Genomic DNA, 24,284 nt, shown 5'->3' on the forward strand with positions numbered 1-24,284 from the left:
CACAACCAAATTCCATGAAACTAAGGAAATATTTAAATTGCACGGAACACCATCAGTAGGATTTGCCAAAATGGACCATCATGCAATTCTGGAACCAAGGTCAAAGATATATAACTCCATAGACAGGATACAGGACTCTATACAAAAACAATGAACAAAACCTGTATCACACCCTTTTAGCAATTCTTACTATTTCTTTTTACCAAACCAGTTCATTCTTCAAACTCAGAAATACCCTAACAGAAGTTTCAGTAATATTTTTCAATCTGAAAAAAGAATCTCTTGACCAATCGCCATTTACTTTTCGAAAAACAAGTTTTTGAACATGGTAAGCAATTCAATTCATTATTGAATACTAAGTTTCACATATGTCAAACGTCAAAATTCTGCAGAACCCGGGGTCCTTGGGAAAGGTATAACATCCCTTATGTTGTCTATTCCTGTTGCGAACTGCACAAGCCTTTCAAAGCCCAACCCAAAGCCCGCATGAGGAACTGGGGGACACAGAAACAAGAAATGACGTCAACTAAATCCCAATAAACTTTATGTAGAATGGCAGCCAAAAACAATCAAAGAGCATAACCGAAAAACCAGAACTAAAAAACATAAAAGCAGATTCTTAAAAAAAAAGGTGAAGATAAAAGTAAATAATGCACCCGACAAATTTTTTATATATCAGTGCACTGAAACAAATCAACAACATTAGAAAAAATTAACAAACAGAAGAAAAGAAAGATCTTGACCTGAACCAAAACGACGAAGATCACGATACCACCAGTAGCTTTCTTTATTGAGCTTTAGTTCATCCAAACGAGCATCCAGATAGTCAAGGCGTTCTTCACGCTGACTACCACCCATGAGTTCACCAACCTTAAAAATAAATGATTTGTGTTTTACCAATTAACATCGAATACACACATGTTCGTATTCACAGAGACACACATGGATGGGAATGGACATCTCAGCTGGTTTTGTGTGGTTTGAGATTCAACTTTCAGTGCAAATTGGTTAATTTGTTAGCCAGGAAGTATCAAATGGTATCATGTTCTACTAAAACCAAAAAAAAAGTCTCTAAATCATGTGTTGCTCAGGGTGTGCCATAACCCATAGGCATGCCAACGTGTAGTAAGCTTAAGAAATGTAAAAAGATGACTTTCGTAATAAAAGTTTATTTTTCATTAGAGTGGCATTTTTGCAAGTTACTCATTGCAATCTTCTAAACATGTACATTGCTTAAAAAGACATTGGGCGAACAAACAAAGAATTTACTCATTTTCGTAAGGCACTCAAGGGTCTTACTTGTGTCAAAGGCAACCCACCATAAAATGTGAAAAAGTTAATGTGCATCATGGGGAGTGCCAATGGGAATGTCATTTGCCGCGCGCGCGCGTGTGTGAGATAGAGAGTCTCTAACTGGGTTATAGAACAATAATATTAGCAGCATAATTTAAGTAACAAGGTCATATTGATGTTACCCGAGGAACCAAAAGATCCATGGCCGCAACAGTCCTTCCATCCTCATTTTGCCGCATATAGAATGCTTTTATTTCCTGTCAAATGTTGATTTTGCAGTCAGGAAACTTAATTACGAACATTTAACACATGTCAAATAAATATTAAACATGAATCTAACAAATGACATGCCTTTGGGTAGTCCCTAATTATCACAGGACAGCCAGCATAAGCAACTTCAGTGATGTAGCGTTCATGCTCACTTTGCAAATCACATCCCCATTTTACCTTTGAAATATGCACATTGAAAAAGAGCATACTTATTGACTGGAAGTACTGGATACCAATATATACTACATTTGTCATCCTTAAAAGCAGGAGAGGGGTGTAAAATAAAACTTTATTACCGGAAATTCAAATTTTTTGTTGGCTCTTAGAAGAAGTTCGATGGCATCTGTATAGGTCAATTGTACAAAAAGTTTCTCAGCTACATCCTGTCAGGTGTAAGGCACGGAAAGTAGTGGAATTTGTCAATATGAGAGAGCACAATAATAAAAATTAACTAATATCAGAACAGCTTCTCTGGAAACTGGCTTTATATACATTGTTTAGCCAGATCAAACTCCATGATATTAAAGAATGCTTGAAGGGAGTTACAAAGTGAGCTCATACACTCAGTCTATCAATAATTCCTTTCTCAATCCAGGTATTGAAGAAATCCATGTCTTCTTTGCAGTTGTCCAAGACATACTTGACCTGACATACAACACAGATTACATGACAGCATGAATGCTACAAACTTTAATGAACAGAAATGAGTAAAATAATGTGATGACAAGTGTGCGAGAAGAGACATACAAGATATTGGAGATAGGCAGTGGCACATGCCATGTCGTCATTCAGATCAGCAAAAGCGAGTTCTGGTTCAATCATCTTGAATATAACAAAATCAGGAAAACGTCTATGATTTTAATTACATAATACAAAGAAATCTATAGAAGGATATGAGAACTACCCAAAATTCAGCTAAATGCCTGGAAGTATTAGAGTTCTCTGCTCGAAAAGTTGGACCGAATGTGTAAACCTGGACCCAATGGACACATCAAAACCTTGATAAGTTGATAACCACAAGAAAATTCATATTTAAGTTAATCTACTATAAAGGATGGGATGTATATACATCAGAAAAAGCAGAAGCATAGGTCTCGGCATTAAGTTGCCCCGAGACTGTTAAGAATGCAGGTTTTCCAAAAAAGTCCTGCCACAACAAATAATTTCAAAAAATGCATTAGTAATCTCAAAACTACTTTGAAAGTTTGCATGACAGACAAAATATATACTAATAGAAAAAGCTCAATAAACTGAAACTAAATCATAAGAAGAATCCTCCGTCAAGAATGGTAATAAGTTGGAATCAGGCATATTAAATGTGCCTAAACTGACTCACAACATCAATTCATAAACACGTAGATAAGAGTAAATAAATTGGATCACCACTGTCTTTCTCTTTCAAGACGATCCTCAACTCCACTGATTCTTGTGAAACTTTGATTTTTTGTTGTTCTTAAATGTACTTTGTTTGTTCAGTTAGTCTTTAGTCGAAAATAGAAAATTTATTTACAGTCAAAGCTAACTTGAGTGTGCCCTGGTTGGTTGTCGAAGTTACTATCTTGTGGGTGTGCTGGTCCTTTTAGCTCTTCAGTAAGCAGCTTTAGAGTTAACACTTTGCAATCTTATTGGGAATCTGGATTGGAAGAAATGGTGACACTCAGAGTGCATTTTAGTGTCACATGGGGAGGTTATATTGCATTATTGCCCATAAAAGCTAACTATTTAGACGGTTTTCTTAGAGCTCGACTCCTGCCAATTGTGTAAGGGTAGATATACACTTATTAGTCTTGGACACCAAGTAATGGTTGAGAACTTTATGAGATTGCTCGGTTGTATTTATTTTTCTTCTCTCTTTGTACGTTTAGGTTTTCTGGACATACCTTGGATCTGAAAATAATTTCCTTCGTAGTTTTTACCAGGTAAAGAAACCGATATATTTTCACATATGTTGATATGCTGTTGGAAAAGTAAAATAGATGTACTTCTGAGCTAATTTAGGATAGAGAGAGCAGAACGTGAGTTAGAATGCAGACTCACTTGTGACCAATCAATCAACCCACTTTCAGTGTTAGGAATGGAACAAACCGGTGAGTCCATGCTTTCCCCAGAGGTTGGAATCTGCCATACACATTTCAGAACACAACAATCAAATGAGTAGGCTAAAATGTTCACAGAAAAAGGTAGATACCAGTCTACAAAAAATCCACTCGATCATTGGAAAGGTACCAACATCTGCTATACTTACTTTCAAGAAAACCAATTAATAAACTAGATGTCTCACTAAGTATACAATAGCATATAGATAAAACACTAACAAACATTTAAAAAGTTTTAAGGAAAAAACAGAAGATCAAAACAATAAACTCGTGAACTAGATGTCTTCACACAATAACCAGTTAAAACTTCGAAAAAACTAAAAGAGCTAAAGATCACACAATATTAGTTTGATAGCATACCAAAGTAGTAACACAGAACTGTTCTCCAGCTCCTTCACAATCTGAAGCAGTAATAATTGGGCTTGAAACCCATACAAACCCATTTTCTTGGAAAAACTTGTGGGTAGCATATGCTAAAGCATTCCTCACTCTAGCAACCTGAAACAACCTTGAACAGAAAACATGGTCCAGATTATTTCCCAAAACAGGAAAAAACAAGAACCAACCTCTGGAATATACCAAAAATACCACACCAATGTATCAAGATACAAAAGCATACCGCACCAAAAGTGTTTGTCCTTGGACGAAGATGAGCTTTTGTTCGCAGAAATTCTCTGCTCACTTTTTTCTTTTGAATAGGAAAAGAAGAATCACTTCTCCCCACCTACAAGATTAAAGGGTAAAGAGGGTGAGCAGAAGTTTGTCAGACACCTCATCCTACATTTTATTCATTTATTATTGTAGTCATGTCAAAAACTTTGAAATTGGGAACACTACAAACTTCAGAAATCCTCTCTGCAAGCATTTATTACAGTTGGATAGATCAACTAGATTAAAATCATGAGCATATGCATGGTCTGTTGTTCACATGGTTTTTAGGCAACATGTGCATGACATGTAGAACAGATAGGGGGAGGGGGGGAATTAAATTTCTGACAAGAAAAGAAAATTTCCTTACTGTGATGACTTTCCCAACATTTAACTCAACTTTCTGCTTCGATCCTTGACTAATAAGCACAACACCCTCTACCCATACTGATGCACCAGTTGAAATGAAGCCAGATTCGACCTAGCAAGACCGAAAGCATTTTTAAGGAGATGCAATGCAAAGACAGAAAATAGACAAGAGAGGAGGCAGAGTAATAAATGAAAAGGATTATGGGGTAACAATTAATAGAAAATGCAGAAAACTAGATTAACTTATGCAGTTTATGTTTGGACCAAGGAGTTAGTGTTCATCAAGATTATATCAAGCCGTAAAGCAACGATAAGAAGATATTAGAATTTGGAAATCTCTACTCCCCCTAATAGTATACTTTAAAAAACTAACACATCATTGTCATCTCGAATGCTCATAACAAAGACATTCTAATTTAAGGCAATTGCGAATACTTCTCACAATCATTATAAATATTGAGGTCCAGTAATTATAAGCAAATCAAATTAGTACAAAGAATCTTTCTTTTGAAAATTGATGAAGTGGTTGTGATTGCATTGAATATATACCTGATCATAGCCATCAGCATCTGAATTTATCACACACTGCATGTTCGAAAGGCACGAGCCATCGTTAACCTGGAGAACAGACAAGGAACACATTACAGAATGAATAAAATAACCATTAGTCCTTCCTGAGGCTAACACAATCCACCACAACATAGGCAAAAGTAAGGGGCATAAATATATATTCCCATTATTATAGACAGTAACCAACCTCGAGAAATGTAACACTACTCTGCACTCTTAGTGTCCTAACCCAGCCCTTGACAACAAGCTTCTTCCCTAACCAATCCAAGCCTTCGTCCAATCCACCTTTCACATCGACAATCCTCAAGCGTTTGCGGAATTCCCGAACTTTTTCTCCCTGTTTCACATCAACTGTTTTGCCACCCGCACTGCAGCTGATGTACCTCTTCTTATCGTTTGTTGTGGAGATGGTCACTATAGAGTAAAGGGAAAATTGACGGGTGGGCTGGTGATATGGAGTGATTTTGGATCTTCTTGTGAAAACATCTCCTCTAAGGTGAAAGCTTCTTCTGTTAATGTAAAGTGAAATGTGGCGAGTGGAGGATTGAGGTCTTAAGCGGAAACAAGACGCTGCAGCAGCCATTTTTTCTTCTGTCTGGTTTCTACTACTCGTCCGAGTGGAAACACAAAAAACATTGCATCATCTAACCTCGTTGTAGTAAAAAGAGTTCGCTTCTAAAACCTCGTTGTTTGATAAGGAGAAGTGTGTGGAGCCTGGTCTATGAGTGTACCTTGGGTAGGTTTAGCCAAAGCCCATGGCTAAAACCCGATTTTTGTTGGTCCTGGGCTAATATATCATATCTGTGGTTTGGGCTTGGTTTTGTAAAATCAAAACCCGATTTGGTTTTGGGTTGGGCTCGAGTTAGAATATCAAAAAAATGAAAAACCCGAGCCCGTGTGCATATATGTACGTATATATTTTAAGCATTTTATTTTTGTACAAAATAAGGTTGAAAATCTCTATTTTAGATAGAATAATTTAATGAACAAGGTTAGTTTCCCTCTCAAAAAAACAAATCTCTTTGATTTCATTAGAAGATTTCAATTTTAGGAATCGTTTGTTTTTCTGACCCTTTGAATGCTAAATGACACATCTTCTGAATGCTGAATGCTGCTTGTTGAACTCTAAAATACAAGTTTGTTTTATATCAAAATGATATGGCTCTTAATACTTAATATAAATCATTTAGACAATTTCACCCGTTGTTATCTATTTTGAGCACAACTTAATTGTTTATAAAAACAAAATATATAAAAATACCAAGTTAAATTAATTTACATGTTATTATTATAGAAGCGAAAATAAATACATTTCTCTATTTATTTATTTTTCGGCTAATTAGTTAGAAAAATGAGATGATGTTATAATAAATCATTTATCTATTTAATTATTTCGGCTAATAATAACTCATTTATATATTTATTATTTATTAAAAAAATGTTTGTTTTAAATATGAGATGAGGTTATTATAGATGTCGACTATTGGTGGACATTCAATAAAACTTTGATTTTTCAATTCAAAGTTGGATAGACATATGTAAGGGCAAAAAGGGAACCGTACTTCAACATCTCTAATTTCAGCGTTCAGTGAGACCTTAGACACAATACGCTGAAGACACTTTTAGTTACTGATCACTGAAACAACTTAAAAAAACAAACATATTTTACACCTCTTAATGCTTAAAAGTCAAAAAACAAACAACACCTTAGTGTTTTTTATCTCATAATTCCAAAAACAGTCCGAGAAGTTTGACCAATCCGACATAACCCGACCCAATCCAAATTGGTCGGGTTAGGGCTTAAGTTGAAAATTGAAAGACCGACTAGGACTTGGTTACATGCTCGGGTTAAAGTATTTGAAACTCGGATTGGACTCGGTTTATGCCTCAACCGACCTAACCCGTCCGAGTTCCACCCCTAGCCTGGTCTAATCTCTTCGTAATATCTTCGTCAGTGGGCTTTTTTTAATGTCCACTTGGTCCGTGGCCCATACCCCAAATCCCAAGTAAGTCACCAAATCAGGGCCGTCCATTGATTTCATTTTTCCATTTCATAATAATAGACTGCTCTACTTCTATCGTCAGAGCTCACTCCTCATTTCCAAGACTAAAAAGTAAAAACAATGATGAAGCTTACCCAGCTCTTAAGGCACAGGTAACAACACTATTCCCCTTAAACCCTAAACCCTTATATAGTTGTATTTTAACTTCGTCTTTAGATAATTATTACTTTTATTCTCTACTTACTCACCTTGCATTTTGTTGCTGGAATAAATAATAATAATTGTTGGGACTGTTTAAAGATATTCCAATAATCATGTATTGTGGATGAACCACAAGAGTTACTCATTAAGGATTATACATTCCAGTCAGGATATTTATTATTATTATTATTATTATTATTATTATTTTGCTTTTTCCATATGTTTAGTTGTTTTCTAGAGGTTTATTTTGTCCTGGGTCTAACAGGAGTAATGTGACTGAGAAAGTGTTATCAGGAAAGGTCAGTGACAGTATGAATTCTATATGGACCCGCAGCTTCACATCTCAGGCTGGTATGCCACTTGTTATGTTTTTGTAAAAGTATATTTAGTTTCTATCCGTCTTAGTATTCTCTGTAAGATGTTTTAATTGTATGCCATTCAGTGTCTGCAGGGAGCCGTACCGGTTATGTCAATGCTGACTATTCTATTTTCAAGGGAAAGGCAGCACTTCTGACTGCCCCTAAAATACCGACATTCAACCAAGTACGACTTTGTTTCTTCTGGCCACACATACACACGTATATGAATCTGAGTGATTTATGGACGTTCTTTTTTTTAATATTTCTCTATTTCTTGTACAGACTAATAATCGGATTGATAAGAAGGGTTGCATTATGTTGACATTTATGCCTGCTGTTGGTGAGCGCAAGTATGATTATGAAAGGAGGCAGGTATTGACTCTTCACTGTGGTTTATTTGTATATATTTTGTGTTGTTGCATATCATGCTTGTTGGGTTTTAGAAGTAGTGTAAATTAGAAATTGACGTTTGTGAGGTGTGTCCAGTGGACACAATCGTTTTTTTAGGCTTAGTGTTTCAATGTTTCATTACAAGTTTGACTTTCAACAGGCTTCTAGCCTTTAGGCAGATTTATTTTACAAACTCATTAGGTCTTCTTGATATGCTTTATAAATTTGAGATTCTGTTCATATACTGAGTTGTTGTCGTGTCTTCTAATGTTTTATCCATTTGTTGGACTTTTCTACCATGTAGGTATTTGCTTTATCACCTACAGAAGTTGGATCTTTGATAAGCCTTGAATCTGGCAAGTCGTGCGAGTTTTTTCATGACCCTTCCATGAAATCAAGGTGAAGTTGACTGTTAGATGCTTGCATTAAAATTGCAGAACAGGTCTTGACTGATTTTGATTAAAAAGAATGTGCTGAGGGTTTAGGAGAAATAATTCATGTCAGCTCCTTGCCAAGGTAGCATGAATGCATTTAGTTCATCTTGGCGCCTTGTTAAGCTGCTAAGTTAGTATGAATCTATTTTTTGTTCACATCAATGTCATTAAAAGAAATGAAAGTAGTAGGATGAATATAAAATGAAAGGGAAATCAATTCTATTAGTTAACACAGAAAATATAAACATGAAAGGGAAATCATTTAGTATCTGCTAAACATGTTTATAACATTGTACTGAGCACATCTTTATGCTGTTTTTCTTTCTTTCTGAAACGGCAACTAGTTATCATACCTGTTCAATGAAAAGATGTCGTGAAATTATGTGATTCATCTTAGTGCCTTTCTAAGCTGCTTAGGTAGTATGAATATAATTTTTTTCAACATCACCGGATATTATAAATCCTATAATATATATATTTTTTTATCGATACTGTTAGTTAAGCACACGTCCAACAATGTTTAGCACATTCCCTTGACACACCACAGGAGACAGTATTGGTGATCAGACTCCATTCAAATAATTGATTTTGTTAGAGTATGAAATAAGTGAAAGATTTAAAAAAAAAAAATTATAGAGTTGTGAAATAAGTTGATGATTTAAAAATTTGTTATAGAGTTGCAAAAGAAATTTGTTAAGCTCAAGACCAGGTGGACCAGTGGGCATTGGGCTTCATCTCTTCATGCAATAAACCTTTTGGTTGCTAATATTACGATAATTTATATTGCAGTAATGCAGGTCAAGTTAGAAAGAGCTTATTGGTTTCACCATGCGGTGAAGATAGTGGATTTTTCTTTAATCTGTGTAAGCATTCTGCTTATTCCCAGGATATATCGGTTTCCTTAAACATATTAATATCCAAGGTTATTATTATTTGTTTTATTTGTGAACTTTTTAATTTGTATATATATATGACATGGTTACTTCTATTGTGTCAATCTTATCTGACCCTAACCAAGATTCTAAAACCATATCTGGCCTCGGGGGAGTTTTGGATCTAGACTGGATTTTAGGTTGGGCCAGATCTCGAGTCAGGTCCAGCACTTGTTGTCCCCTATTTTTCAACCTTGCACACTTTCTGTGTGCACTATCTTTTTCTATTCAATATATTGTTATATTCTTTTTGTTGCTCCCCCCCCTCTCGAATATCTGATTGTTCAGAGTTATCCCTCAATAAAAATTTCTGGAAACAGAGGTTTACCAAAAGCGGAGGGGCATCACAACAAAATTTCCTTGAGACAGTTTCGAAATTGAAAGTAAAGGGATATGTCTCTGGAATCTTTTCAGAATATCTTCTTGATAAATGAATATTCGATACTGGTGAACTTACATTGGTTGTAAAAATAGTACTCCCTATAAAAGCTGTATTAATTATTAATGATATTTGTTTGTAAAATAGTATTTCCTTGTACAAGTTTTACTTCTTGGATACAGAGATCAATCTTATGATTTCCTCTGTGCAGCTGTTGTGAATAACATCCAGAAAACCAATGAACGATTTTCAGTTCCTGTTAGCAAGGCCGAGTTTGCAGTGTTGCGCACGGCTTTTAGTGTAAGTCATACTCAAATCTTTACTCATTAATATCCTTGATTTTTGGCTGCGGATCAAAGGGTGAGGACAAAGGTATACAGGCCTTTATGGTTAGTGTAGTCGTGTAGATGTGTTTCACATTTACATGTGGAAGGTGAAAAAACAACAATTAAGTTTTCGGAACCAATTGGCAATGAGTGGAGCCTCAACAACAACAAATAAGGATTGTGCATTACAAATCGAAACCTCTGAAATGCTGTTAATCTTTTCTGGTGCAGTACATCTTACCACACATCATGGGCTGGGATCAATACACCAAGCCGGTGCAAACAAGCGGTGATCTGAATTCAGTCAGGCTACTGGAGAAGCGACCAAGCCCAAATTCAGAATGGGATAGATAATTGTCTGTAGCCAAAGTGAAGGTCTCCCCGTGGTTTTGGTGTTCATGTGTGTAGGGGATTAACTCAATGTTAAGTTGGATGTTTCTTCAATCTAGCTTGCGATATGGATGCAATTAATGGGCACTTTTAACTGAAACAGGATATATGTTAAACTATTCACCAATTAGTGCGCTAAAGTTGTTTTCTTTCAGTTAGGAAGGATATTTCCTACTTTTAGTTGGGTGCACATTTAATTTATCTGTTGGGTACTATCTATCTACTAGGTATTACCAGTGCCTACAACGTGGTTTGTTATGAGGTGTTTATTATGTTGTTTGTGGTATTAATCTTGGTACACCCAAATATTTTCTAATGTGTAGGCTATGTGGGAATTTGGAGACATTTTATTTTGAAGTGGTACTATACGTTGTTGTATGTGTGGCCTATGTTCAAAACTTGCATGTTCAATATTTACCCTCTAGGTATTATCGAAGGCATGAAGTGCTATTGAAGTTATTTCTAAAATAATATTTAAATTGATCGAATAAAATAAAAAAAATAAAATAATAGTAAAATCTAGTTATTGGTTTTAAGCCCGTGTCTTTCAACTTCTCAAGTCGATAGCTAGTAATACTAATCTGTATCTACGGAGACCCTAACAGCATAATAAAAGTACACTACACATTTTTGTCCACACACAATAAGTTACCAACTATATCAATACCAAACATTAACATGTTTCTTCTTGATGTGGTGAGAATTAAGTATTTTGGTCTACCAAAAAAATCAAATATGTGAATTAAAATGAGGCCTTCCAAAAGTGCGTAAGACGTCTCACCATCAATGTGAAGTTACATGGCTTTGATAAAATTCAATATATACAATTCTTAATTATGCTCTCACTTATTATACTTGCTCAAGTTCATAGATTGCCTCAATTACAATGCATGTTGGGCCATCAAAAGTGAAGTTTCGCTGAAACAATGATATTATATACATGACTGCAAAACCTACATATCAAAACCTAAAAGAAAATACTCAGACAACTAAGTCAGGGTTTTGAAATAAGCCAAATAACTTTAAAGTTGCTCCGAATGGTATACTATGAAAGCTGAGCGAGTTCATTTAACATTTTTTTTTTTTTTTTTTTTCTAAATTTTTTGTAGTATTATACTCTTTGAATAAAAGAAAATGTTGGTTTTTTTTTGGTAGTATATACTCTTTGAATAAAAGAAAATGTTAGTTTATATATATATATATATATATATATATATATATATATATCCTCTTCGAATAAAAGAAAGTGTTGGGTTTTTTTTATTTATTTTTTATTTTTTTATATACTCTTCAAATAAAAGAAAATGTTGGTTTTTTTTTTATTTATTTATTTTTTTTTTATAAATTTTTTGTATTATATACTCTTCGAATAAAAGAAAATGTTATTATTGTTGTGGGTAGTGGATTAACCAAAAGCCTAAACTTGTTTTTGCTTTTGCTTCAACAACAAGTTTCGGTGTTCTAGTGTGGTCTCTCTTCCTTATCTGTTTAGGAGACCGACTACTATGACCGACCTAGCCTCTATAATTCTTTGTTACAGAGAGTAGTTTGTTAGTCTGAGTCAAACCATCAGACACCATCAAATCGTGTGAAGAAGGCGTCGTTGTTTTCTACATCACTAGAAAGGGCGAAATCTTTCCTTAAGGACAGCCTAATACAGGCCTTGGTTGTTTTCTGTTACTGATAATTGTAAGCGTCAGCTGCTATACCACAATGCTTAGAAGACCACCAATGCACCGTGCAAATGCATCTTGTATGAAAACGTCCCGTGAACGGATCCAAAAATCATATAAAAACAGTCCTCCGGTCCGTTCGTGAACGGGTCCAAAAATCTATAATATATATATATATATATATAATAATAATAATAAATGATCGCTTTGAGACGTCACCATTGACAGGTTCAAGTGGATTTAGACAATAATTGGCCTCTTTAATGTTTGGTTTATCATTGTTAGGCTATGTCGAAGCTTGAAACAAGTAACGTTGGCTAGAATACTTGAAAATGATTGAAAAACGAATTTGTAGCACACAGTACTGTACATCAATTTGTCCACAAACGAGAAGGGCCTGAAAATCCTGAAATCGCACTCACATTGTTGAAACTGGCTCTTATTGTAAACCAAAAGCCAAGAGCCACTGTGGCACTGTTCACTGAATCCAACTACATCTCCGAACAAATGGCACACAACAAATCATTTCCTCATTACACGCTCTCAACTCCCAAATGGAACCATCATCTCAGACTCAAACAACTACACCACTCCTCCAACGTCGTTGGAGCAACTTACCATTCAGAACCAGTTTCCAAATGAAGACCAACGTCTGGTCAGAACTAGGTGGTTCCGTAGGTGATTTAGGTACATATATCCCTATAGTTCTAGCACTCTCAATAGTCAACCATCTTGATCTAGGCACAACCTTAATCTTCACCTCATTCTACAACATCATTACTGGCTTTCTCTTTGGTGTTCCTATGCCCGTTCAGCCCATGAAATCTATAGCAGCTGTTGCTATCTCTGAATCGCAGACTCATCTCACTGTTCCGCAAATTATGGCTGCTGGTATTTGTACCGCTACTGTTTTACTCGTCCTTGGTGTTACTGGTCTCATGTCTGTTATATATAAATATATTCCTTTACCCGTTGTTCGGGGTGTTCAACTTTCGCAGGGTTTACAGTTTGCTTTCTCTGCTATTAAATATATAAGATATGATCAGAATTTTGCTACTGGTAAATCTGGTGCTTCTCGTTCTTGGATTGGCCTTGATGGTCTAATTGTCGCGTTATCTGCACTTTTGTTTATAGTACTTGTTACTGGTTCTGGTGATGATGGGATTGAGTCTTTAACTGAATCAGAAGAACTAGACCAACGTAGACGACGTCGTGGAAGAAGAATGCGTATCTTATCGGCAATCCCAGCTGCTTTCTTGGTATTCATTTTCGGTTTATTACTTTGTTTTATACGTGACCCTTCGATTTTTAAACAACTTAAATTTGGTCCTTCAAAGATTCATATTGTGAAGATTACTTGGGATGATTGGAAGACTGGATTTATTCGCGCTGCAATACCACAGATTCCACTTTCGGTTTTGAATTCGGTGATTGCAGTTTGTAAACTGTCTACTGATCTTTTCCCCGAAAAAGATGTATCGGCGACAGCAGTTTCAGTTAGTGTTGGAATAATGAACTTAGTTGGTTGTTGGTTTGGAGCTATGCCTTGTTGTCATGGGGCAGGGGGACTTGCTGGGCAATACAGGTTTGGTGGAAGGAGTGGGGCTTCTGTACTCTTTTTAGGGGTCATGAAGTTGGTTTTGGGACTTGTATTTGGGAATTCCTTTGTGAGGATATTGAGTCAGTTTCCTATTGGGATTTTGGGAGTGCTTTTGTTATTTTCTGGGATTGAATTAGCTATGGCTGCAAGAGATATGAATAGTAAACAAGAGTCTTTTGTAATGTTGGTCTGTGCTGCAGTGTCTTTAACGGGGTCTAGTGCGGCTTTGGGTTTTGGATGTGGGATTGTATTGTTTTTGGTTTTGAAGCTGAGAGAGATGGATTGATCTTTAGGTGGTGGTGGATTTTTCAAATCAAGGCCTTCGGATGCTGAAACTAGTGACAATTCTTAAGAGTTGTGGTATATTCCGTTGAAGGATTAGGGGATGGTAGTGGTGTCATTCAGTAAAATGAGCCGAGCATTGGAGCAAGAGAGGTTTCTACTTAATATGTAACTAGCATAATTTGTTCAATCTTTAGACTCTTAATTTATGCCATAATTATAGTTCTTCCTAAGCCTATATCCATGTATTTCATGTGTAGAGCATGCCTATATATATGTGCATTTTCTTAGTGTAATAGTGTTTACCACCTATTTATACCTCAAACGTTCACATAGAAACATATTACTTTATTATTCCAGTGCATAAATATTAAGTTTACACTTTTATGCGCATAACCATCATATCTGAGCAGATTAATCCCAGAATTTCATTTTAGTTAAATATTATGCAATTTGGAGTAAAGTTCTAATGGGAGTTTTATATTCTTGACCACTTATGAATCTGTTGTTGAAAATGACCACTTATGAATCTGTTGTTGAAAATGGCTATTACAAATCACAACAAGATCACAACAAAGCTAACCTTTGATTTTCCAGTACTGTTTGTGCACCCTCTATGTCCCCTCTTTCAGCCATCTCTTGTGCTTCAGCTATGCATTTTGCTACCAACAAGCGATTTTTCTGCTGGTCCACCACCAAGCACACTATTGAGTCTATGGAAGATAGATTTTGTGGCCGCCGAATAGTTACTGTCAGATGGTCCATTCGAGCCATCTTTGAAAGAATGTCTTTGTACGAGCACTCCACCCTCAGCAGTGGAGTGGTAGGATCCAATTCTTTACTTACTTCAGCTGCTGATAATACTGGGACTGACAGTTCGATTAAGAAATTTTTCTCCTCATCAGCGTATAAATCTCCAACGTTAACCACACCTTGTTGGCCCTTTTTCAAGATTTTGCTCCAGTGTTTCCCAGAAGGAATTGAGCTAATGCACACCCAAGAGACAATGAGCTAATTGTAAGCGTCAGCTGCTGTACCACAATGCTTAGAAGACCACCAATGCACCGTGCAAAATGCATCTTGTATGATGGATGCATCCTGTAAGAAAGAGAAGGTGCCACCTGATACATCTGATATGGCATGCATGATTGCGGCATCATGGTCAGCTCCAATCCCGAAAGTGTGCACTGGGATAGGTGGCAGACAGTCCTCCCCTACGGCCCTATCATTAGTACGGCAGACAGAAGGTGGCAAGAGGTTTAGAAAATATGGGATCCATGAACTTGTTGAAAGAGCCTGATATCGAATATGAGAACTTTCCTGGCCATCTGAGAGGAGTATAATGTTTGCCACTGGATTCCGCACACGCCGTTCCTCAAGGACTTTGACCCCTTTCTTTAGCCCTTCAGCTATGTCGGTTGAGCCATCAGCCAAAAGGGAATTGACAGCGAGGTTTGCACAATCACGGCCTGTGTCAGACATTCGACGGAGTGGGAAGATCCTTCGAGCTGTTGATGAGAAAGCAACGATTGAGAGACGATCTCCAGGACCTAGGTTATCTATGACAAAGTGGACTGCATGCTTTAGGAGATCAAGCTTTATACCACCCATGCTTCCACTTACATCTAGCACAGTAACAAGGTCTACAGGTGCACGAGCACGTTGACAAGAGTCTTCAGGGAGTGAAGGGGACCGCAGCCAACTAGGACAGAGAATGCAGGTCGAGACTCTGCAGCTTAGACAGCAGCAAACTCAGGGAAAGCTCTGATATTCACTAGTTGGTTGGCGGGGGAAGCAGAGATGGGGGAATCCTGGATGTGAGGAAGAGGTTCGTCATCTGAAAAATGCTGAGGTTCAGACCACGGAAGCAATGGTTTGACAGGAATGGCACAAATCCCATTGGTACCGGCATTAGGATTTCCTTGTAAATCAACGTTGGCTGTGGGAGGTCGTAGTGGCATATCCTTCCAAGTGGAGCGGCAGATAGGACAGATGCGATTCCCATGCTTCACACTGGATGCAATGCATTTGAAGTGAAAGGTATGTGAGCATCCAGCTGTGAAGATATTATGGCCTTTCTCTGGCTTCATGTTTCCTAAGCAGATAACACATTCTTTCTGCTGCATTCAACAATCACTTATAATAAGAAGCCAAATAGTAACTTCTTCAAATTTTGGAAAATAACAAGAAACAAAAGAAACGTATGTTAAACTTATACAAGCTTAGTAAAGATAGGTAATTAGCAAAAGCATACCAACAAGAAGTTATATCCAGGCATTTACCACCTTAACAAATCTTTAAGACTTTCAAGTTTTGACAATTGACCCCAAAAGTTGTTTTGTGTTGGTCACTTCCAAACTAACGTGAATTTCAATTGTTGCAACTTTTTCAGCCCTTCTCTTCTATTCTCTTCTCTTCCATTATCCTAAATTTAAACCATAAATAAAACTATATCCTAACACTACCACTAAACACTAGGACTGAATATACATGTGTACATGGCTGAATGAGAAAATTCAAACACCTTAGGCTTAAACGACCCGGCTAGTTCGTTCGTTGTGTATACTTAGAAAAAAACTTACGTTCCCCTATCCCGAATCCAAACCCGAACAAGAACCGAACCAAAATTTGCCAAATATGGAAATATATGATATGATGTTGTTTTGATGAGATCAAGTTCAAAAGGACGATCATATAATACAATTTTACCTTGTTATTACTGTTACTGCTGCTGCTAATGCTGCTGAATACAGAAAATTGCGTGTCAGATGAGTCGAAATCAGACCAATTAGAAGGAGGTGGTAAAGATTTTGAAGTAGAAGAAGAAAGTTTCTTAAGCTTGTTCCATGCTTTCTCCATTTTTCCAGCTTAAAATAAAACAGAGTTGAAAGCTATTAACTTTTCTCACTCTCTTTCTACACTGATAACCAACTAACCGCGAATACATTGCCAAAACCATAGAACAAACAAAAAAGATTCCTTCTTTACCAGCTTAACTTGTTGTTTACACTTATAGTGTGTAAATGTAGCACCCTCCAATGCCCAATTGCCACTTGCCCCTCCACCTCCTCAGACCAAACTCACTTCTCATCTCCAGGTCTTTATCAACTGCACTCTTAACGTATTTTTGCAATGGAAAAAGTTTGTTTGACAAAATGTCCGAGAGAGAAGATTTTAGAATGTGGAATGCTAATATAAGACACTTCAGTTTGAACTCCATGCACAGAGAAGCACTTTCATTGTTTTTAGCTCAGAGAAAAAGTTTTAGAGGACCTGATCAGTTGGCTTTTGCTGCTCTTGTTAAGTCATGTACAGCTCTTTCAGCTATTGCTTTGGGCAGAGCCATGCATGGGTATGGTCTCAAGTTGGGCTACGACGAGTCGAACCAAGCGGAGTCTAAGGCTTTAATGAATATGTATGCTAAATGTGGGTGCTTATACGATTGTCGAAAACTGTTTGATGGATTGGACGAAATGAGTGATCCTGTTATTTGGAATATTCTCTTATCTGGGTATGCTTGTTCTCGAGGTTTCGTTGATTCTACTGTTGTAATGAGTTTGTTCTATAATATGCATGTTTGTAAGGAGGAACCTAAGCCCAATGCGATTAGTGTTGCTACTGTTTTACCTGTTTGTGCTAGGTTGAAAGATATAGCTTCTGGGAGGAGTGTTCATGGGTACATTATTAAGTCGGGTTTAGAATCACAGACACTTGTTGGGAATGCACTAGTGTCACTGTATGCGAAATGTGGTTGTGTGGAGGATGATGCGTTTGTGGCATTTTCTGGTATAGTTTCCAAAGATGTGGTGTCATGGAATGCAATTATTGCTGGGTATGCTGAGAATGGGCTCTTTGTTGATTCTTTGAATATGTTTGGACAGATGTCTATGAGTTTAAATAAGCCTAATTACGCGACAATTGCAAATGTTCTACCCGTTTGTGCCTCTATAGAGCATGATAGAGGGTATTATTGTGGGAGAGAGATCCACTGTTATGTCTTACGGAGGTTAGATATGGTGGGTCATGTTTCAGTCTGTAACTCCCTCGTGAGTTTTTACTCAAGGATTGGACGGTTGAAAGAAGCAGAATCTGTGTTCCGTAGGATGGAGTCGAGAGATTTAGTTTCTTGGAATGCTATCATTGCAGGATATGCTTCTAGTGGTTCCTCCCAGAAATCACTGGAGTTGTTTAATGAATTGCTCTCGACAGGGGTAGACAAGCCAGATTCTGTCACTGTCATCAGCATACTTCCTGTCTGTGGCCAATTACGCAATTTGCAAGTGGGGCAGAAGATCCATGACTTTGTTCTTGGGCATCCTGGACTTTGTAAGGACACGGCCGTAGGGAATGCCCTGATAACTTTTTACACAAAATGCAATGAGGTAAGGTCTGCATTTCAGACATTCTCAATGATCCCTAGAAAAGATTTGATATCATGGAATGCAATGCTTGATGCATATTCAGAGAGCGGATATCATATTCAATTCTTTGAACTTGTAAGCCAGATGCTCAAAGAAGGAATTAGACCTGACTCCATCACGATTTTAGCGGTACTTCATGTAGTCTCAAGTGTGAAACTGGTTAAAGAAACTCACGGCTATTCACTTAGAGCAGCACTGTTACTGAATTGTCAGGAACCAACCGTTGGAAATGCAATACTCGACATATGCAAAATGTGGGAATATGGAGTATGCGTTGAAGACTTTTGAAAGTTTGTCAGGTAAGAGAAATGTGGTCACGGGCAACACAATGATATCAGGTTACATTACTTGTGGGTCCTGGGAAGATGCTGAGGTTATTTTTAATAATATGTCTCGAAAGGATCTTACTACATGGAATCTGATGGTTCGAGCATACGCCGAAAATGACTGTCCCAAACATGCTGTCGGTCTGCTCAATGAGCTACAAATGTCGGGAATGAAACCTGATATGGTGAGTGTTATGAGCGTTCTTCCAGTTTGTTCCCGCTTGGCTTCTGTGGACTTAGTAAGGCAGTGTCATGGATATGTCGTAAGGTCCTGTTTCCAAGATGTACGCTTGGGAGGAGCTCTTTTGGATGTGTACTCGAAATGTGGAAGCATAAAGAGTGCTCGCAAGCTCTTTCAGTTGAGCCCTCAGAAAGATCTGGTAATGTTCACAGCAATGGTTGGTGGGTATGCAATGCACGGTATGGGAGAGGAGGCACTCCAGGTTTTCTATGGGATGCTCACTTCAGGCATTGAGCCCGATCATGTTATTATTACTGCAGTCCTATCTGCTTGTAGTCATGCGGGCCTCATGGATGAAGGCTGGAAAGTTTTTGAATCGATTGAGACGGTATACGGGATCAAGCCTACGATGGAGCATTATGCATGCACGGTGGATCTTCTAGCACGAGGAGGCCGCTTGAAAGATGCTTATTATTTTGTTACTTCAATGCCTGTTGAAGCTAACACAAATGTGTGGGGTACGCTACTTGGTGCTTGTAGGAACCAACATCAGGTGGAGCTAGGCCGTATTGTAGCAGATCACCTTTTCGAGGTTGAAGCCAATAATATTGGAAATTACATTGTGATGTCAAATATATATGCAGCTGATGAAAGATGGGATGGGGTCAAGGACTTGAGGAGATTGATGAAGGAAAAAGATTTGAAAAAACCAGCTGGCTGCAGTTGGATTGAGGTGGAGTGCAAGAGGCATGCTTTTGTTGCCGGAGATTTCTTTCACCCAGAGAGAAGCAATATTTATGTTACTTTAGGTGTTTTGGATCAACAAATGAAAGACCCGCCTTGAGGGCGGAGGAAATGACACAGCAGCTCAGTTCTTACCAAAATAGACAACTCAAAAAATGTTGGAAATTATCTGTTGAATCTTCTGGTGATCGTAGTTGTATGCAAAACAGAATTAAGTCATTCGACTATACAGCAAGAACAAAACAAAACTCAAGGAAACCAGAGGAGTGCTGTGGCAGTGCTTACAGGAGTTACAGCTTATATAAGGTTGTCTACTTACAAAATGGATATGCACACATGCGCATTATCAGATCATATTTTCTTCACTGGTGTTATATCTGCACATGAGCACATCTAACTTAATAAGTTAGGACGACTACTCGCCGCTGCTCTGTAGCTATAACATGGGATTCTCCATGGTGAATTCTTTTGTGAGAGGATTCATTTGTTGTACCACCAAGTAAACATTTTTGTGTAGTATATACATAGTTACATACAAAAACGATGAATAATAGTATTCAGTTTCGTTGTACTTATCCTTAAACGTTGATGACAATACGATCTGATTCTAGTCAAATCCTGTTGTGCTTAGAGCATTCCCATTGCAAGGCAATATTATCCACTCTCTTATCACTTCCTGCCCAATGCAAAGGTGAATATTAATCTCGGACGGGATGTTAGATTCCGTCTGGACGTAAAAATCGAAAAAACGCTCCGGACGGAATGAAACATCCCGTCATAAATTAAAAAAAAAAAAAAAAAAACCGAAAAAAGTCGAAAAATCATGCGGAACCGTCCGAAAAAAACACACGAGACGAAATCCAACATCCCTTCCGAAGTTCACAAGTCAGTCACTATCTCGGTTGAAGGTTTCACCCTGGTAATGACTTGGGAAAATAGTCACCCTCATTTTCACCTCTGCATTGGGCACTGTATTTGAACAAAAAGGAAGTGAAAATTTTCACATTTCCATTTTTTTCACCTGCATTGGGAATGCTCTTATGAATGCAATTGGGTCTCACGTAGATATATGATTGGGCTTTTCTTAGAACTTGGTAGTGGGCTCATATACGTGGACCCAAAAGCCCATGGTCGTTGGCTATAAAAACAAGACCTGACAAATCTCATCAGTGTTTTCCCTCCATTTTTTTTTTACTCTCTCACTCTCGATCAATTCATCATCTGTTCTTCTTACCAATTTGTTCAATTTGTTTAGATTTTCAGAAATGGAGGAATATCTTCAGAACATGAAGTCGTTGCGCTTTCAAATGAACGGTATTTTTTTTCTCTCTCTCTAAAACTTTTCAGATCTAATATAAACTTTGTTGGTTCATCTTCAATTGAATCGATTTGATGTTTCAAGATGTGGAAGATCAAGCGGCCAAGAACTCAGTTGAAGAACAAACTCAAATCACTTCCATTCACGCCATGGAAATTGATCTCGAATCAGGTCTTTGATTAATTACCACCAAATTATGATTCTATAACTCGTATGTTGTTAGGTTTTAATTTTTAAAATTGTTTTTGAAAATTGGCAGCTAAATCGAAAATAAATAGTCTGAAAGAGGAGACAGAATTGATGTTGAAATCAAAAGGTGAAATCTGTTTACAAATTCTCGACAAGCATAAAAAGATTGCATCCCTCGAAGCAGAATCCTCTACCCTTTCACAGGTTAACCCTAATTTCTAACATAATCAATATGTTTCCAACACTATCATGGCTTTATTGATTTGTATAGACACTGGAGCTAATTCAACAAGAAAGACTGAGCTTATCTTCCAAATTTCAACTGAAAAGGTACAAGTCCATACTCATAGCATTGAGTTACGCCTACTGTTTCTATTGCTAAGAGGAATATTGTAACAGGTCTTACTATACCAAAGTCATGGAAGAATTGAGTGTCAAATTACAAGCACAACAGGTTACAATCAGGCCCTTTCATTTATTCAAATTAATGTGCGTGCTCTAGTTATTTACAATCTTATTAAGCTATGGTTGACTCTACTATTATAATTAGGACTGGATCAACTCACACAATCTCAAAACAGAAGTGGGACAACTCCAAGCGGTACGTTTCTCCTAAGTGGTGTCTTGTGTTCTATTGTTGTTTCAATATTTTTTTATCTGACTTGTGGGCTCTAGTGGAACGTAAAGTAATCCAAGTGTATTAATTGGAATTATAAGTTTCTCAGTATCTTTCAATAAATCAAGTTTTTTATATTTTCTTCCTACTAATAGTGTTTTCTATTTTCTTCTTCCTACTAATCAAGTTTCTGTGTTGGGATCATTTGTTGGAGTTGTTTTTTATATTTCTTTCACTCAGCAGGACACTGAGAGAAATCGACATTGCAACACCCTGGTAGCTAAGTTGGACTCTGCGAGAGCTAAGCTTGATGAGATAACAAGGAGTAATTCAAATATTATTTCAGATTGCAGCAAGGTAGGATTCTTATACAGCAGTTGAACTATAAAACCCTGCGTAATCATTTGGTTTCTGCTGAGGAACTCTAGATTCTAGAAATGGTCTGAAGTTGACTCCAAAAATACAGGAACATTGTTGTTTGGAAGTTTCTTTGCTGTCATGTTCACTGAAAAGTCTTATAGAGTCAAGGCTCTCCATCTCCTTAGGCATTAAGGTTCAGTTTGCCCATACAGTAGGAATATCCAAAATTTACACGCTTTTGAATGAGAATGTTGTCAAGGGGAACTATGTTGAAAAAGTAGTCTTCAGGTTCGGTTAGTTGATTTTTGAGTTGTTAGAGACACTGTCTTAGCGGCATTAGTTTGTAGAACTTATTTTCCCTGGTCAAAGAGGAAATGTGAGTAGTAACTACTTTACGAAAACTAGCATTAGGAAGCATGCATACTTGGTAAGGTACTTTAAAAGATGACTTCTGAAATTAATTTTCTTCTTTACGCCATAGTGTTTTTAAGCTACCAACTGAAAGCTATGCTGCATAGTACTCAGATAATATGACCACCAGTCTCTAGAGTTCTCTGAGCAGTCCCTTGCTTTAGGGATAGAATGACCATTTAGATTCTGTCTTTGTAAGTGTTTTCTGCGTGCCAGCTAGAACCTCATCAGTTCTAGAAATATCCTTTCAAATTCATTGCTACTACTCTTTGCGCATGCAGTTGCTGTTATTTTTTTTATCTTATGAATCATAATTACGCTCTGCAACACTAGTAATTTTTGCATCCTTGTGTCTTACCAGATTGAGCAATCTGTCAAGCAAATTCAGAGTGAGATTAGTGACTTCCCGGTTAGTGAAAGATTCATTTTATGCTAATGTATTTTTCTTGATTGCAATGTATTGCACATTGCAATCTACTTCAAAAAGAACCGATACACAAGTACAATAGTATCCGATATTAGATTTGGCCATTTTCTCTGGGTTCCATGTGTGTAAGAGATTAGAGAAAATGATGGAACCATCTGAACTGTCTGCTTGTTTTGGACAATTTTCTTCCTTGTCACATGCAATTTCTAGGTGTTATGGCTCTATTTTCCTCAATCAAATTTGGCTTCCTATATTGGTGGCGGTGGATTACTCTATGTTATCAATTTGAACTAGCTCCTCAGAATTTGTGGAGAAATCTGTCATGTTTATCTTTTTCCTGTGTTGGAGTTGTCAGGGGATTCAATCCTCAGGATTATTATTGAAACTTGGTTGTATCTGTCTCTTTCCACTCATTTACTTATTCATTGTTCAATGGGTGGTAATAGCCAGAACTAAGGGCGATGACCATGAACTCTTTGGAGGAGGAACACAAAGCTCTGTTGTCTGACAAAGCAGGAGAAATGGAGTACTTGCAGAGCCTGCACTGCCAAATTGAAAAGCTGAAGGTGACATCTGAGAATTGAAAAACCAGAATAAAAATAAAATAAAAAATCTTATACTTCCAATTAAATCTTGTTTACTAATACATCTACGTTTGTACAGGGCATTTCACATGTCATTACATGTGCCTGTGGAGAGGAATACAATGTGGAAATGGTGACTTGTAGCTGAGAAAACAGACAATAGTGAAGAGAATCTGATGGACCAAATTAATGCTAATGTAGCCACTCAAAATATCTCACATGCTGTTGTCTGTACAAGTACTTAAAAAAGTTGCATTACTAGAAACAACTAATAGCCGTTTCCGCTGATGTAATATATTAATCCCGCCAACTCTAATGGTAAAGTTTCTTGTAAGCAGCATAGGTTTTTACTTGATTTTTTCAATGTGGATATGATTGAGTGCAAAATTTTCATATGTGGTCATATCAAATATCGATCTTTTCAAATTTGATCGCTCACAGGTCCCAACCTTCTTCAACCAGTGCAAGGGTGTTGCTAATTTGCTGTTACGA

At 37.2% G+C, this 24,284-nt stretch overlaps 5 protein-coding genes and 1 pseudogene across 7 annotated transcripts; 4 read left to right on the forward strand and 2 right to left on the reverse strand.

The window, feature by feature from the left end:
- Positions 1 to 86: 86 nt before the first annotated feature.
- Positions 87 to 5,948, reverse strand: LOC147472638 (asparagine--tRNA ligase, chloroplastic/mitochondrial-like). The gene is made up of 15 exons (XM_086588465.1): positions 5,434 to 5,948; positions 5,226 to 5,294; positions 4,678 to 4,788; positions 4,279 to 4,383; positions 4,020 to 4,157; positions 3,601 to 3,681; positions 2,633 to 2,710; positions 2,468 to 2,536; positions 2,311 to 2,385; positions 2,125 to 2,208; positions 1,860 to 1,946; positions 1,645 to 1,740; positions 1,476 to 1,550; positions 744 to 870; positions 87 to 494 (listed from the first exon to the last, which is right to left on the reverse strand). Exons 1-15 carry the CDS (start codon positions 5,827 to 5,829, stop codon positions 379 to 381), a joined length of 1,707 nt encoding a protein of 568 aa, XP_086444591.1. The 5' UTR covers positions 5,830 to 5,948; the 3' UTR covers positions 87 to 378.
- Positions 5,949 to 7,263: 1,315 nt separating this feature from the next.
- Positions 7,264 to 10,915, forward strand: ATWHY2 (WHIRLY 2). Of its 2 annotated transcripts, none has more exons than XM_086588445.1 (8): positions 7,264 to 7,401; positions 7,716 to 7,801; positions 7,893 to 7,993; positions 8,092 to 8,181; positions 8,504 to 8,598; positions 9,423 to 9,496; positions 10,156 to 10,244; positions 10,502 to 10,915. In XM_086588445.1, the coding sequence occupies exons 1-8, from the start codon at positions 7,370 to 7,372 to the stop codon at positions 10,622 to 10,624; spliced, it is 690 nt and encodes a 229-aa protein (XP_086444571.1). In that variant the 5' UTR covers positions 7,264 to 7,369; the 3' UTR covers positions 10,625 to 10,915. The 2 variants fall into 2 exon arrangements, with proteins under 2 accessions (XP_086444571.1, XP_086444572.1); XM_086588446.1 differs by having other exon boundaries at positions 7,902 to 7,993.
- A 1,840-nt stretch (positions 10,916 to 12,755) lies between these two features.
- Positions 12,756 to 14,505, forward strand: LOC147472640 (molybdate transporter 2-like). The gene has a single exon (XM_086588412.1). The coding sequence runs from the start codon at positions 12,888 to 12,890 to the stop codon at positions 14,217 to 14,219; it is 1,332 nt and encodes a 443-aa protein (XP_086444538.1). The 5' UTR covers positions 12,756 to 12,887; the 3' UTR covers positions 14,220 to 14,505.
- Positions 12,846 to 16,467, reverse strand: LOC147472641 (E3 ubiquitin-protein ligase WAV3-like; annotated as a pseudogene). Its single transcript, XR_015210727.1, has one exon. The product of XR_015210727.1 is annotated as an E3 ubiquitin-protein ligase WAV3-like (transcript).
- A 321-nt stretch (positions 16,468 to 16,788) lies between these two features.
- Positions 16,789 to 20,462, forward strand: LOC147472642 (putative pentatricopeptide repeat-containing protein At5g08490). The gene is given in 2 exon segments (XM_086588411.1): positions 16,789 to 18,878; positions 18,880 to 20,462. Coding segments are annotated over 2 exon segments (2,733 nt in total). The 5' UTR covers positions 16,789 to 17,253; the 3' UTR covers positions 19,988 to 20,462.
- A 599-nt stretch (positions 20,463 to 21,061) lies between these two features.
- Positions 21,062 to 24,202, forward strand: LOC147472643 (tropomyosin). The gene is made up of 10 exons (XM_086588414.1): positions 21,062 to 21,201; positions 21,290 to 21,376; positions 21,465 to 21,598; positions 21,666 to 21,724; positions 21,794 to 21,848; positions 21,945 to 21,995; positions 22,254 to 22,367; positions 23,143 to 23,190; positions 23,655 to 23,774; positions 23,872 to 24,202. The coding sequence occupies exons 1-10, from the start codon at positions 21,153 to 21,155 to the stop codon at positions 23,938 to 23,940; spliced, it is 786 nt and encodes a 261-aa protein (XP_086444540.1). The 5' UTR covers positions 21,062 to 21,152; the 3' UTR covers positions 23,941 to 24,202.
- The last annotated feature ends 82 nt before the right edge of the window (positions 24,203 to 24,284 follow it).

The sequence above is a fragment of the Coptis chinensis genome, unplaced genomic scaffold (genome assembly GCF_015680905.1).
Source record: "Coptis chinensis isolate HL-2020 unplaced genomic scaffold, ASM1568090v1 utg920_pilon_pilon, whole genome shotgun sequence".
Taxonomy (NCBI): domain Eukaryota; kingdom Viridiplantae; phylum Streptophyta; class Magnoliopsida; order Ranunculales; family Ranunculaceae; genus Coptis; species Coptis chinensis.

What these genes read in the sequence shown, in the direction of transcription:
- LOC147472640 (XM_086588412.1), top strand. Translation starts at nt 12,888, where the DNA reads ATGGAACCATCATCTCAGACTCAAACAACTACACCACTCCTCCAACGT.
- LOC147472643 (XM_086588414.1), top strand. Translation starts at nt 21,153, where the DNA reads ATGGAGGAATATCTTCAGAACATGAAGTCGTTGCGCTTTCAAATGAAC. An exon ending in AATCCTCTACCCTTTCACAG is followed by an intron (nt 21,599 to 21,665) that starts GTTAACCCTAAT and finishes TGATTTGTATAG; the next exon opens with ACACTGGAGCTAATTCAACA. An exon ending in GTGAGATTAGTGACTTCCCG is followed by an intron (nt 23,191 to 23,654) that starts GTTAGTGAAAGA and finishes GGGTGGTAATAG; the next exon opens with CCAGAACTAAGGGCGATGAC.
- LOC147472638 (XM_086588465.1), bottom strand. Translation starts at nt 5,829, where the DNA reads ATGGCTGCTGCAGCGTCTTGTTTCCGCTTAAGACCTCAATCCTCCACT. An exon ending in GGCATTTAGCTGAATTTTGG is followed by an intron (nt 2,386 to 2,467) that starts GTAGTTCTCATA and finishes GTTATATTCAAG; the next exon opens with ATGATTGAACCAGAACTCGC. An exon ending in TCTTCGTCGTTTTGGTTCAG is followed by an intron (nt 495 to 743) that starts GTCAAGATCTTT and finishes TGTGTCCCCCAG; the next exon opens with TTCCTCATGCGGGCTTTGGG.
- ATWHY2 (XM_086588445.1), top strand. Translation starts at nt 7,370, where the DNA reads ATGATGAAGCTTACCCAGCTCTTAAGGCACAG. An exon ending in ATGATTATGAAAGGAGGCAG is followed by an intron (nt 8,182 to 8,503) that starts GTATTGACTCTT and finishes TCTACCATGTAG; the next exon opens with GTATTTGCTTTATCACCTAC. An exon ending in TGGATTTTTCTTTAATCTGT is followed by an intron (nt 9,497 to 10,155) that starts GTAAGCATTCTG and finishes TCCTCTGTGCAG; the next exon opens with CTGTTGTGAATAACATCCAG.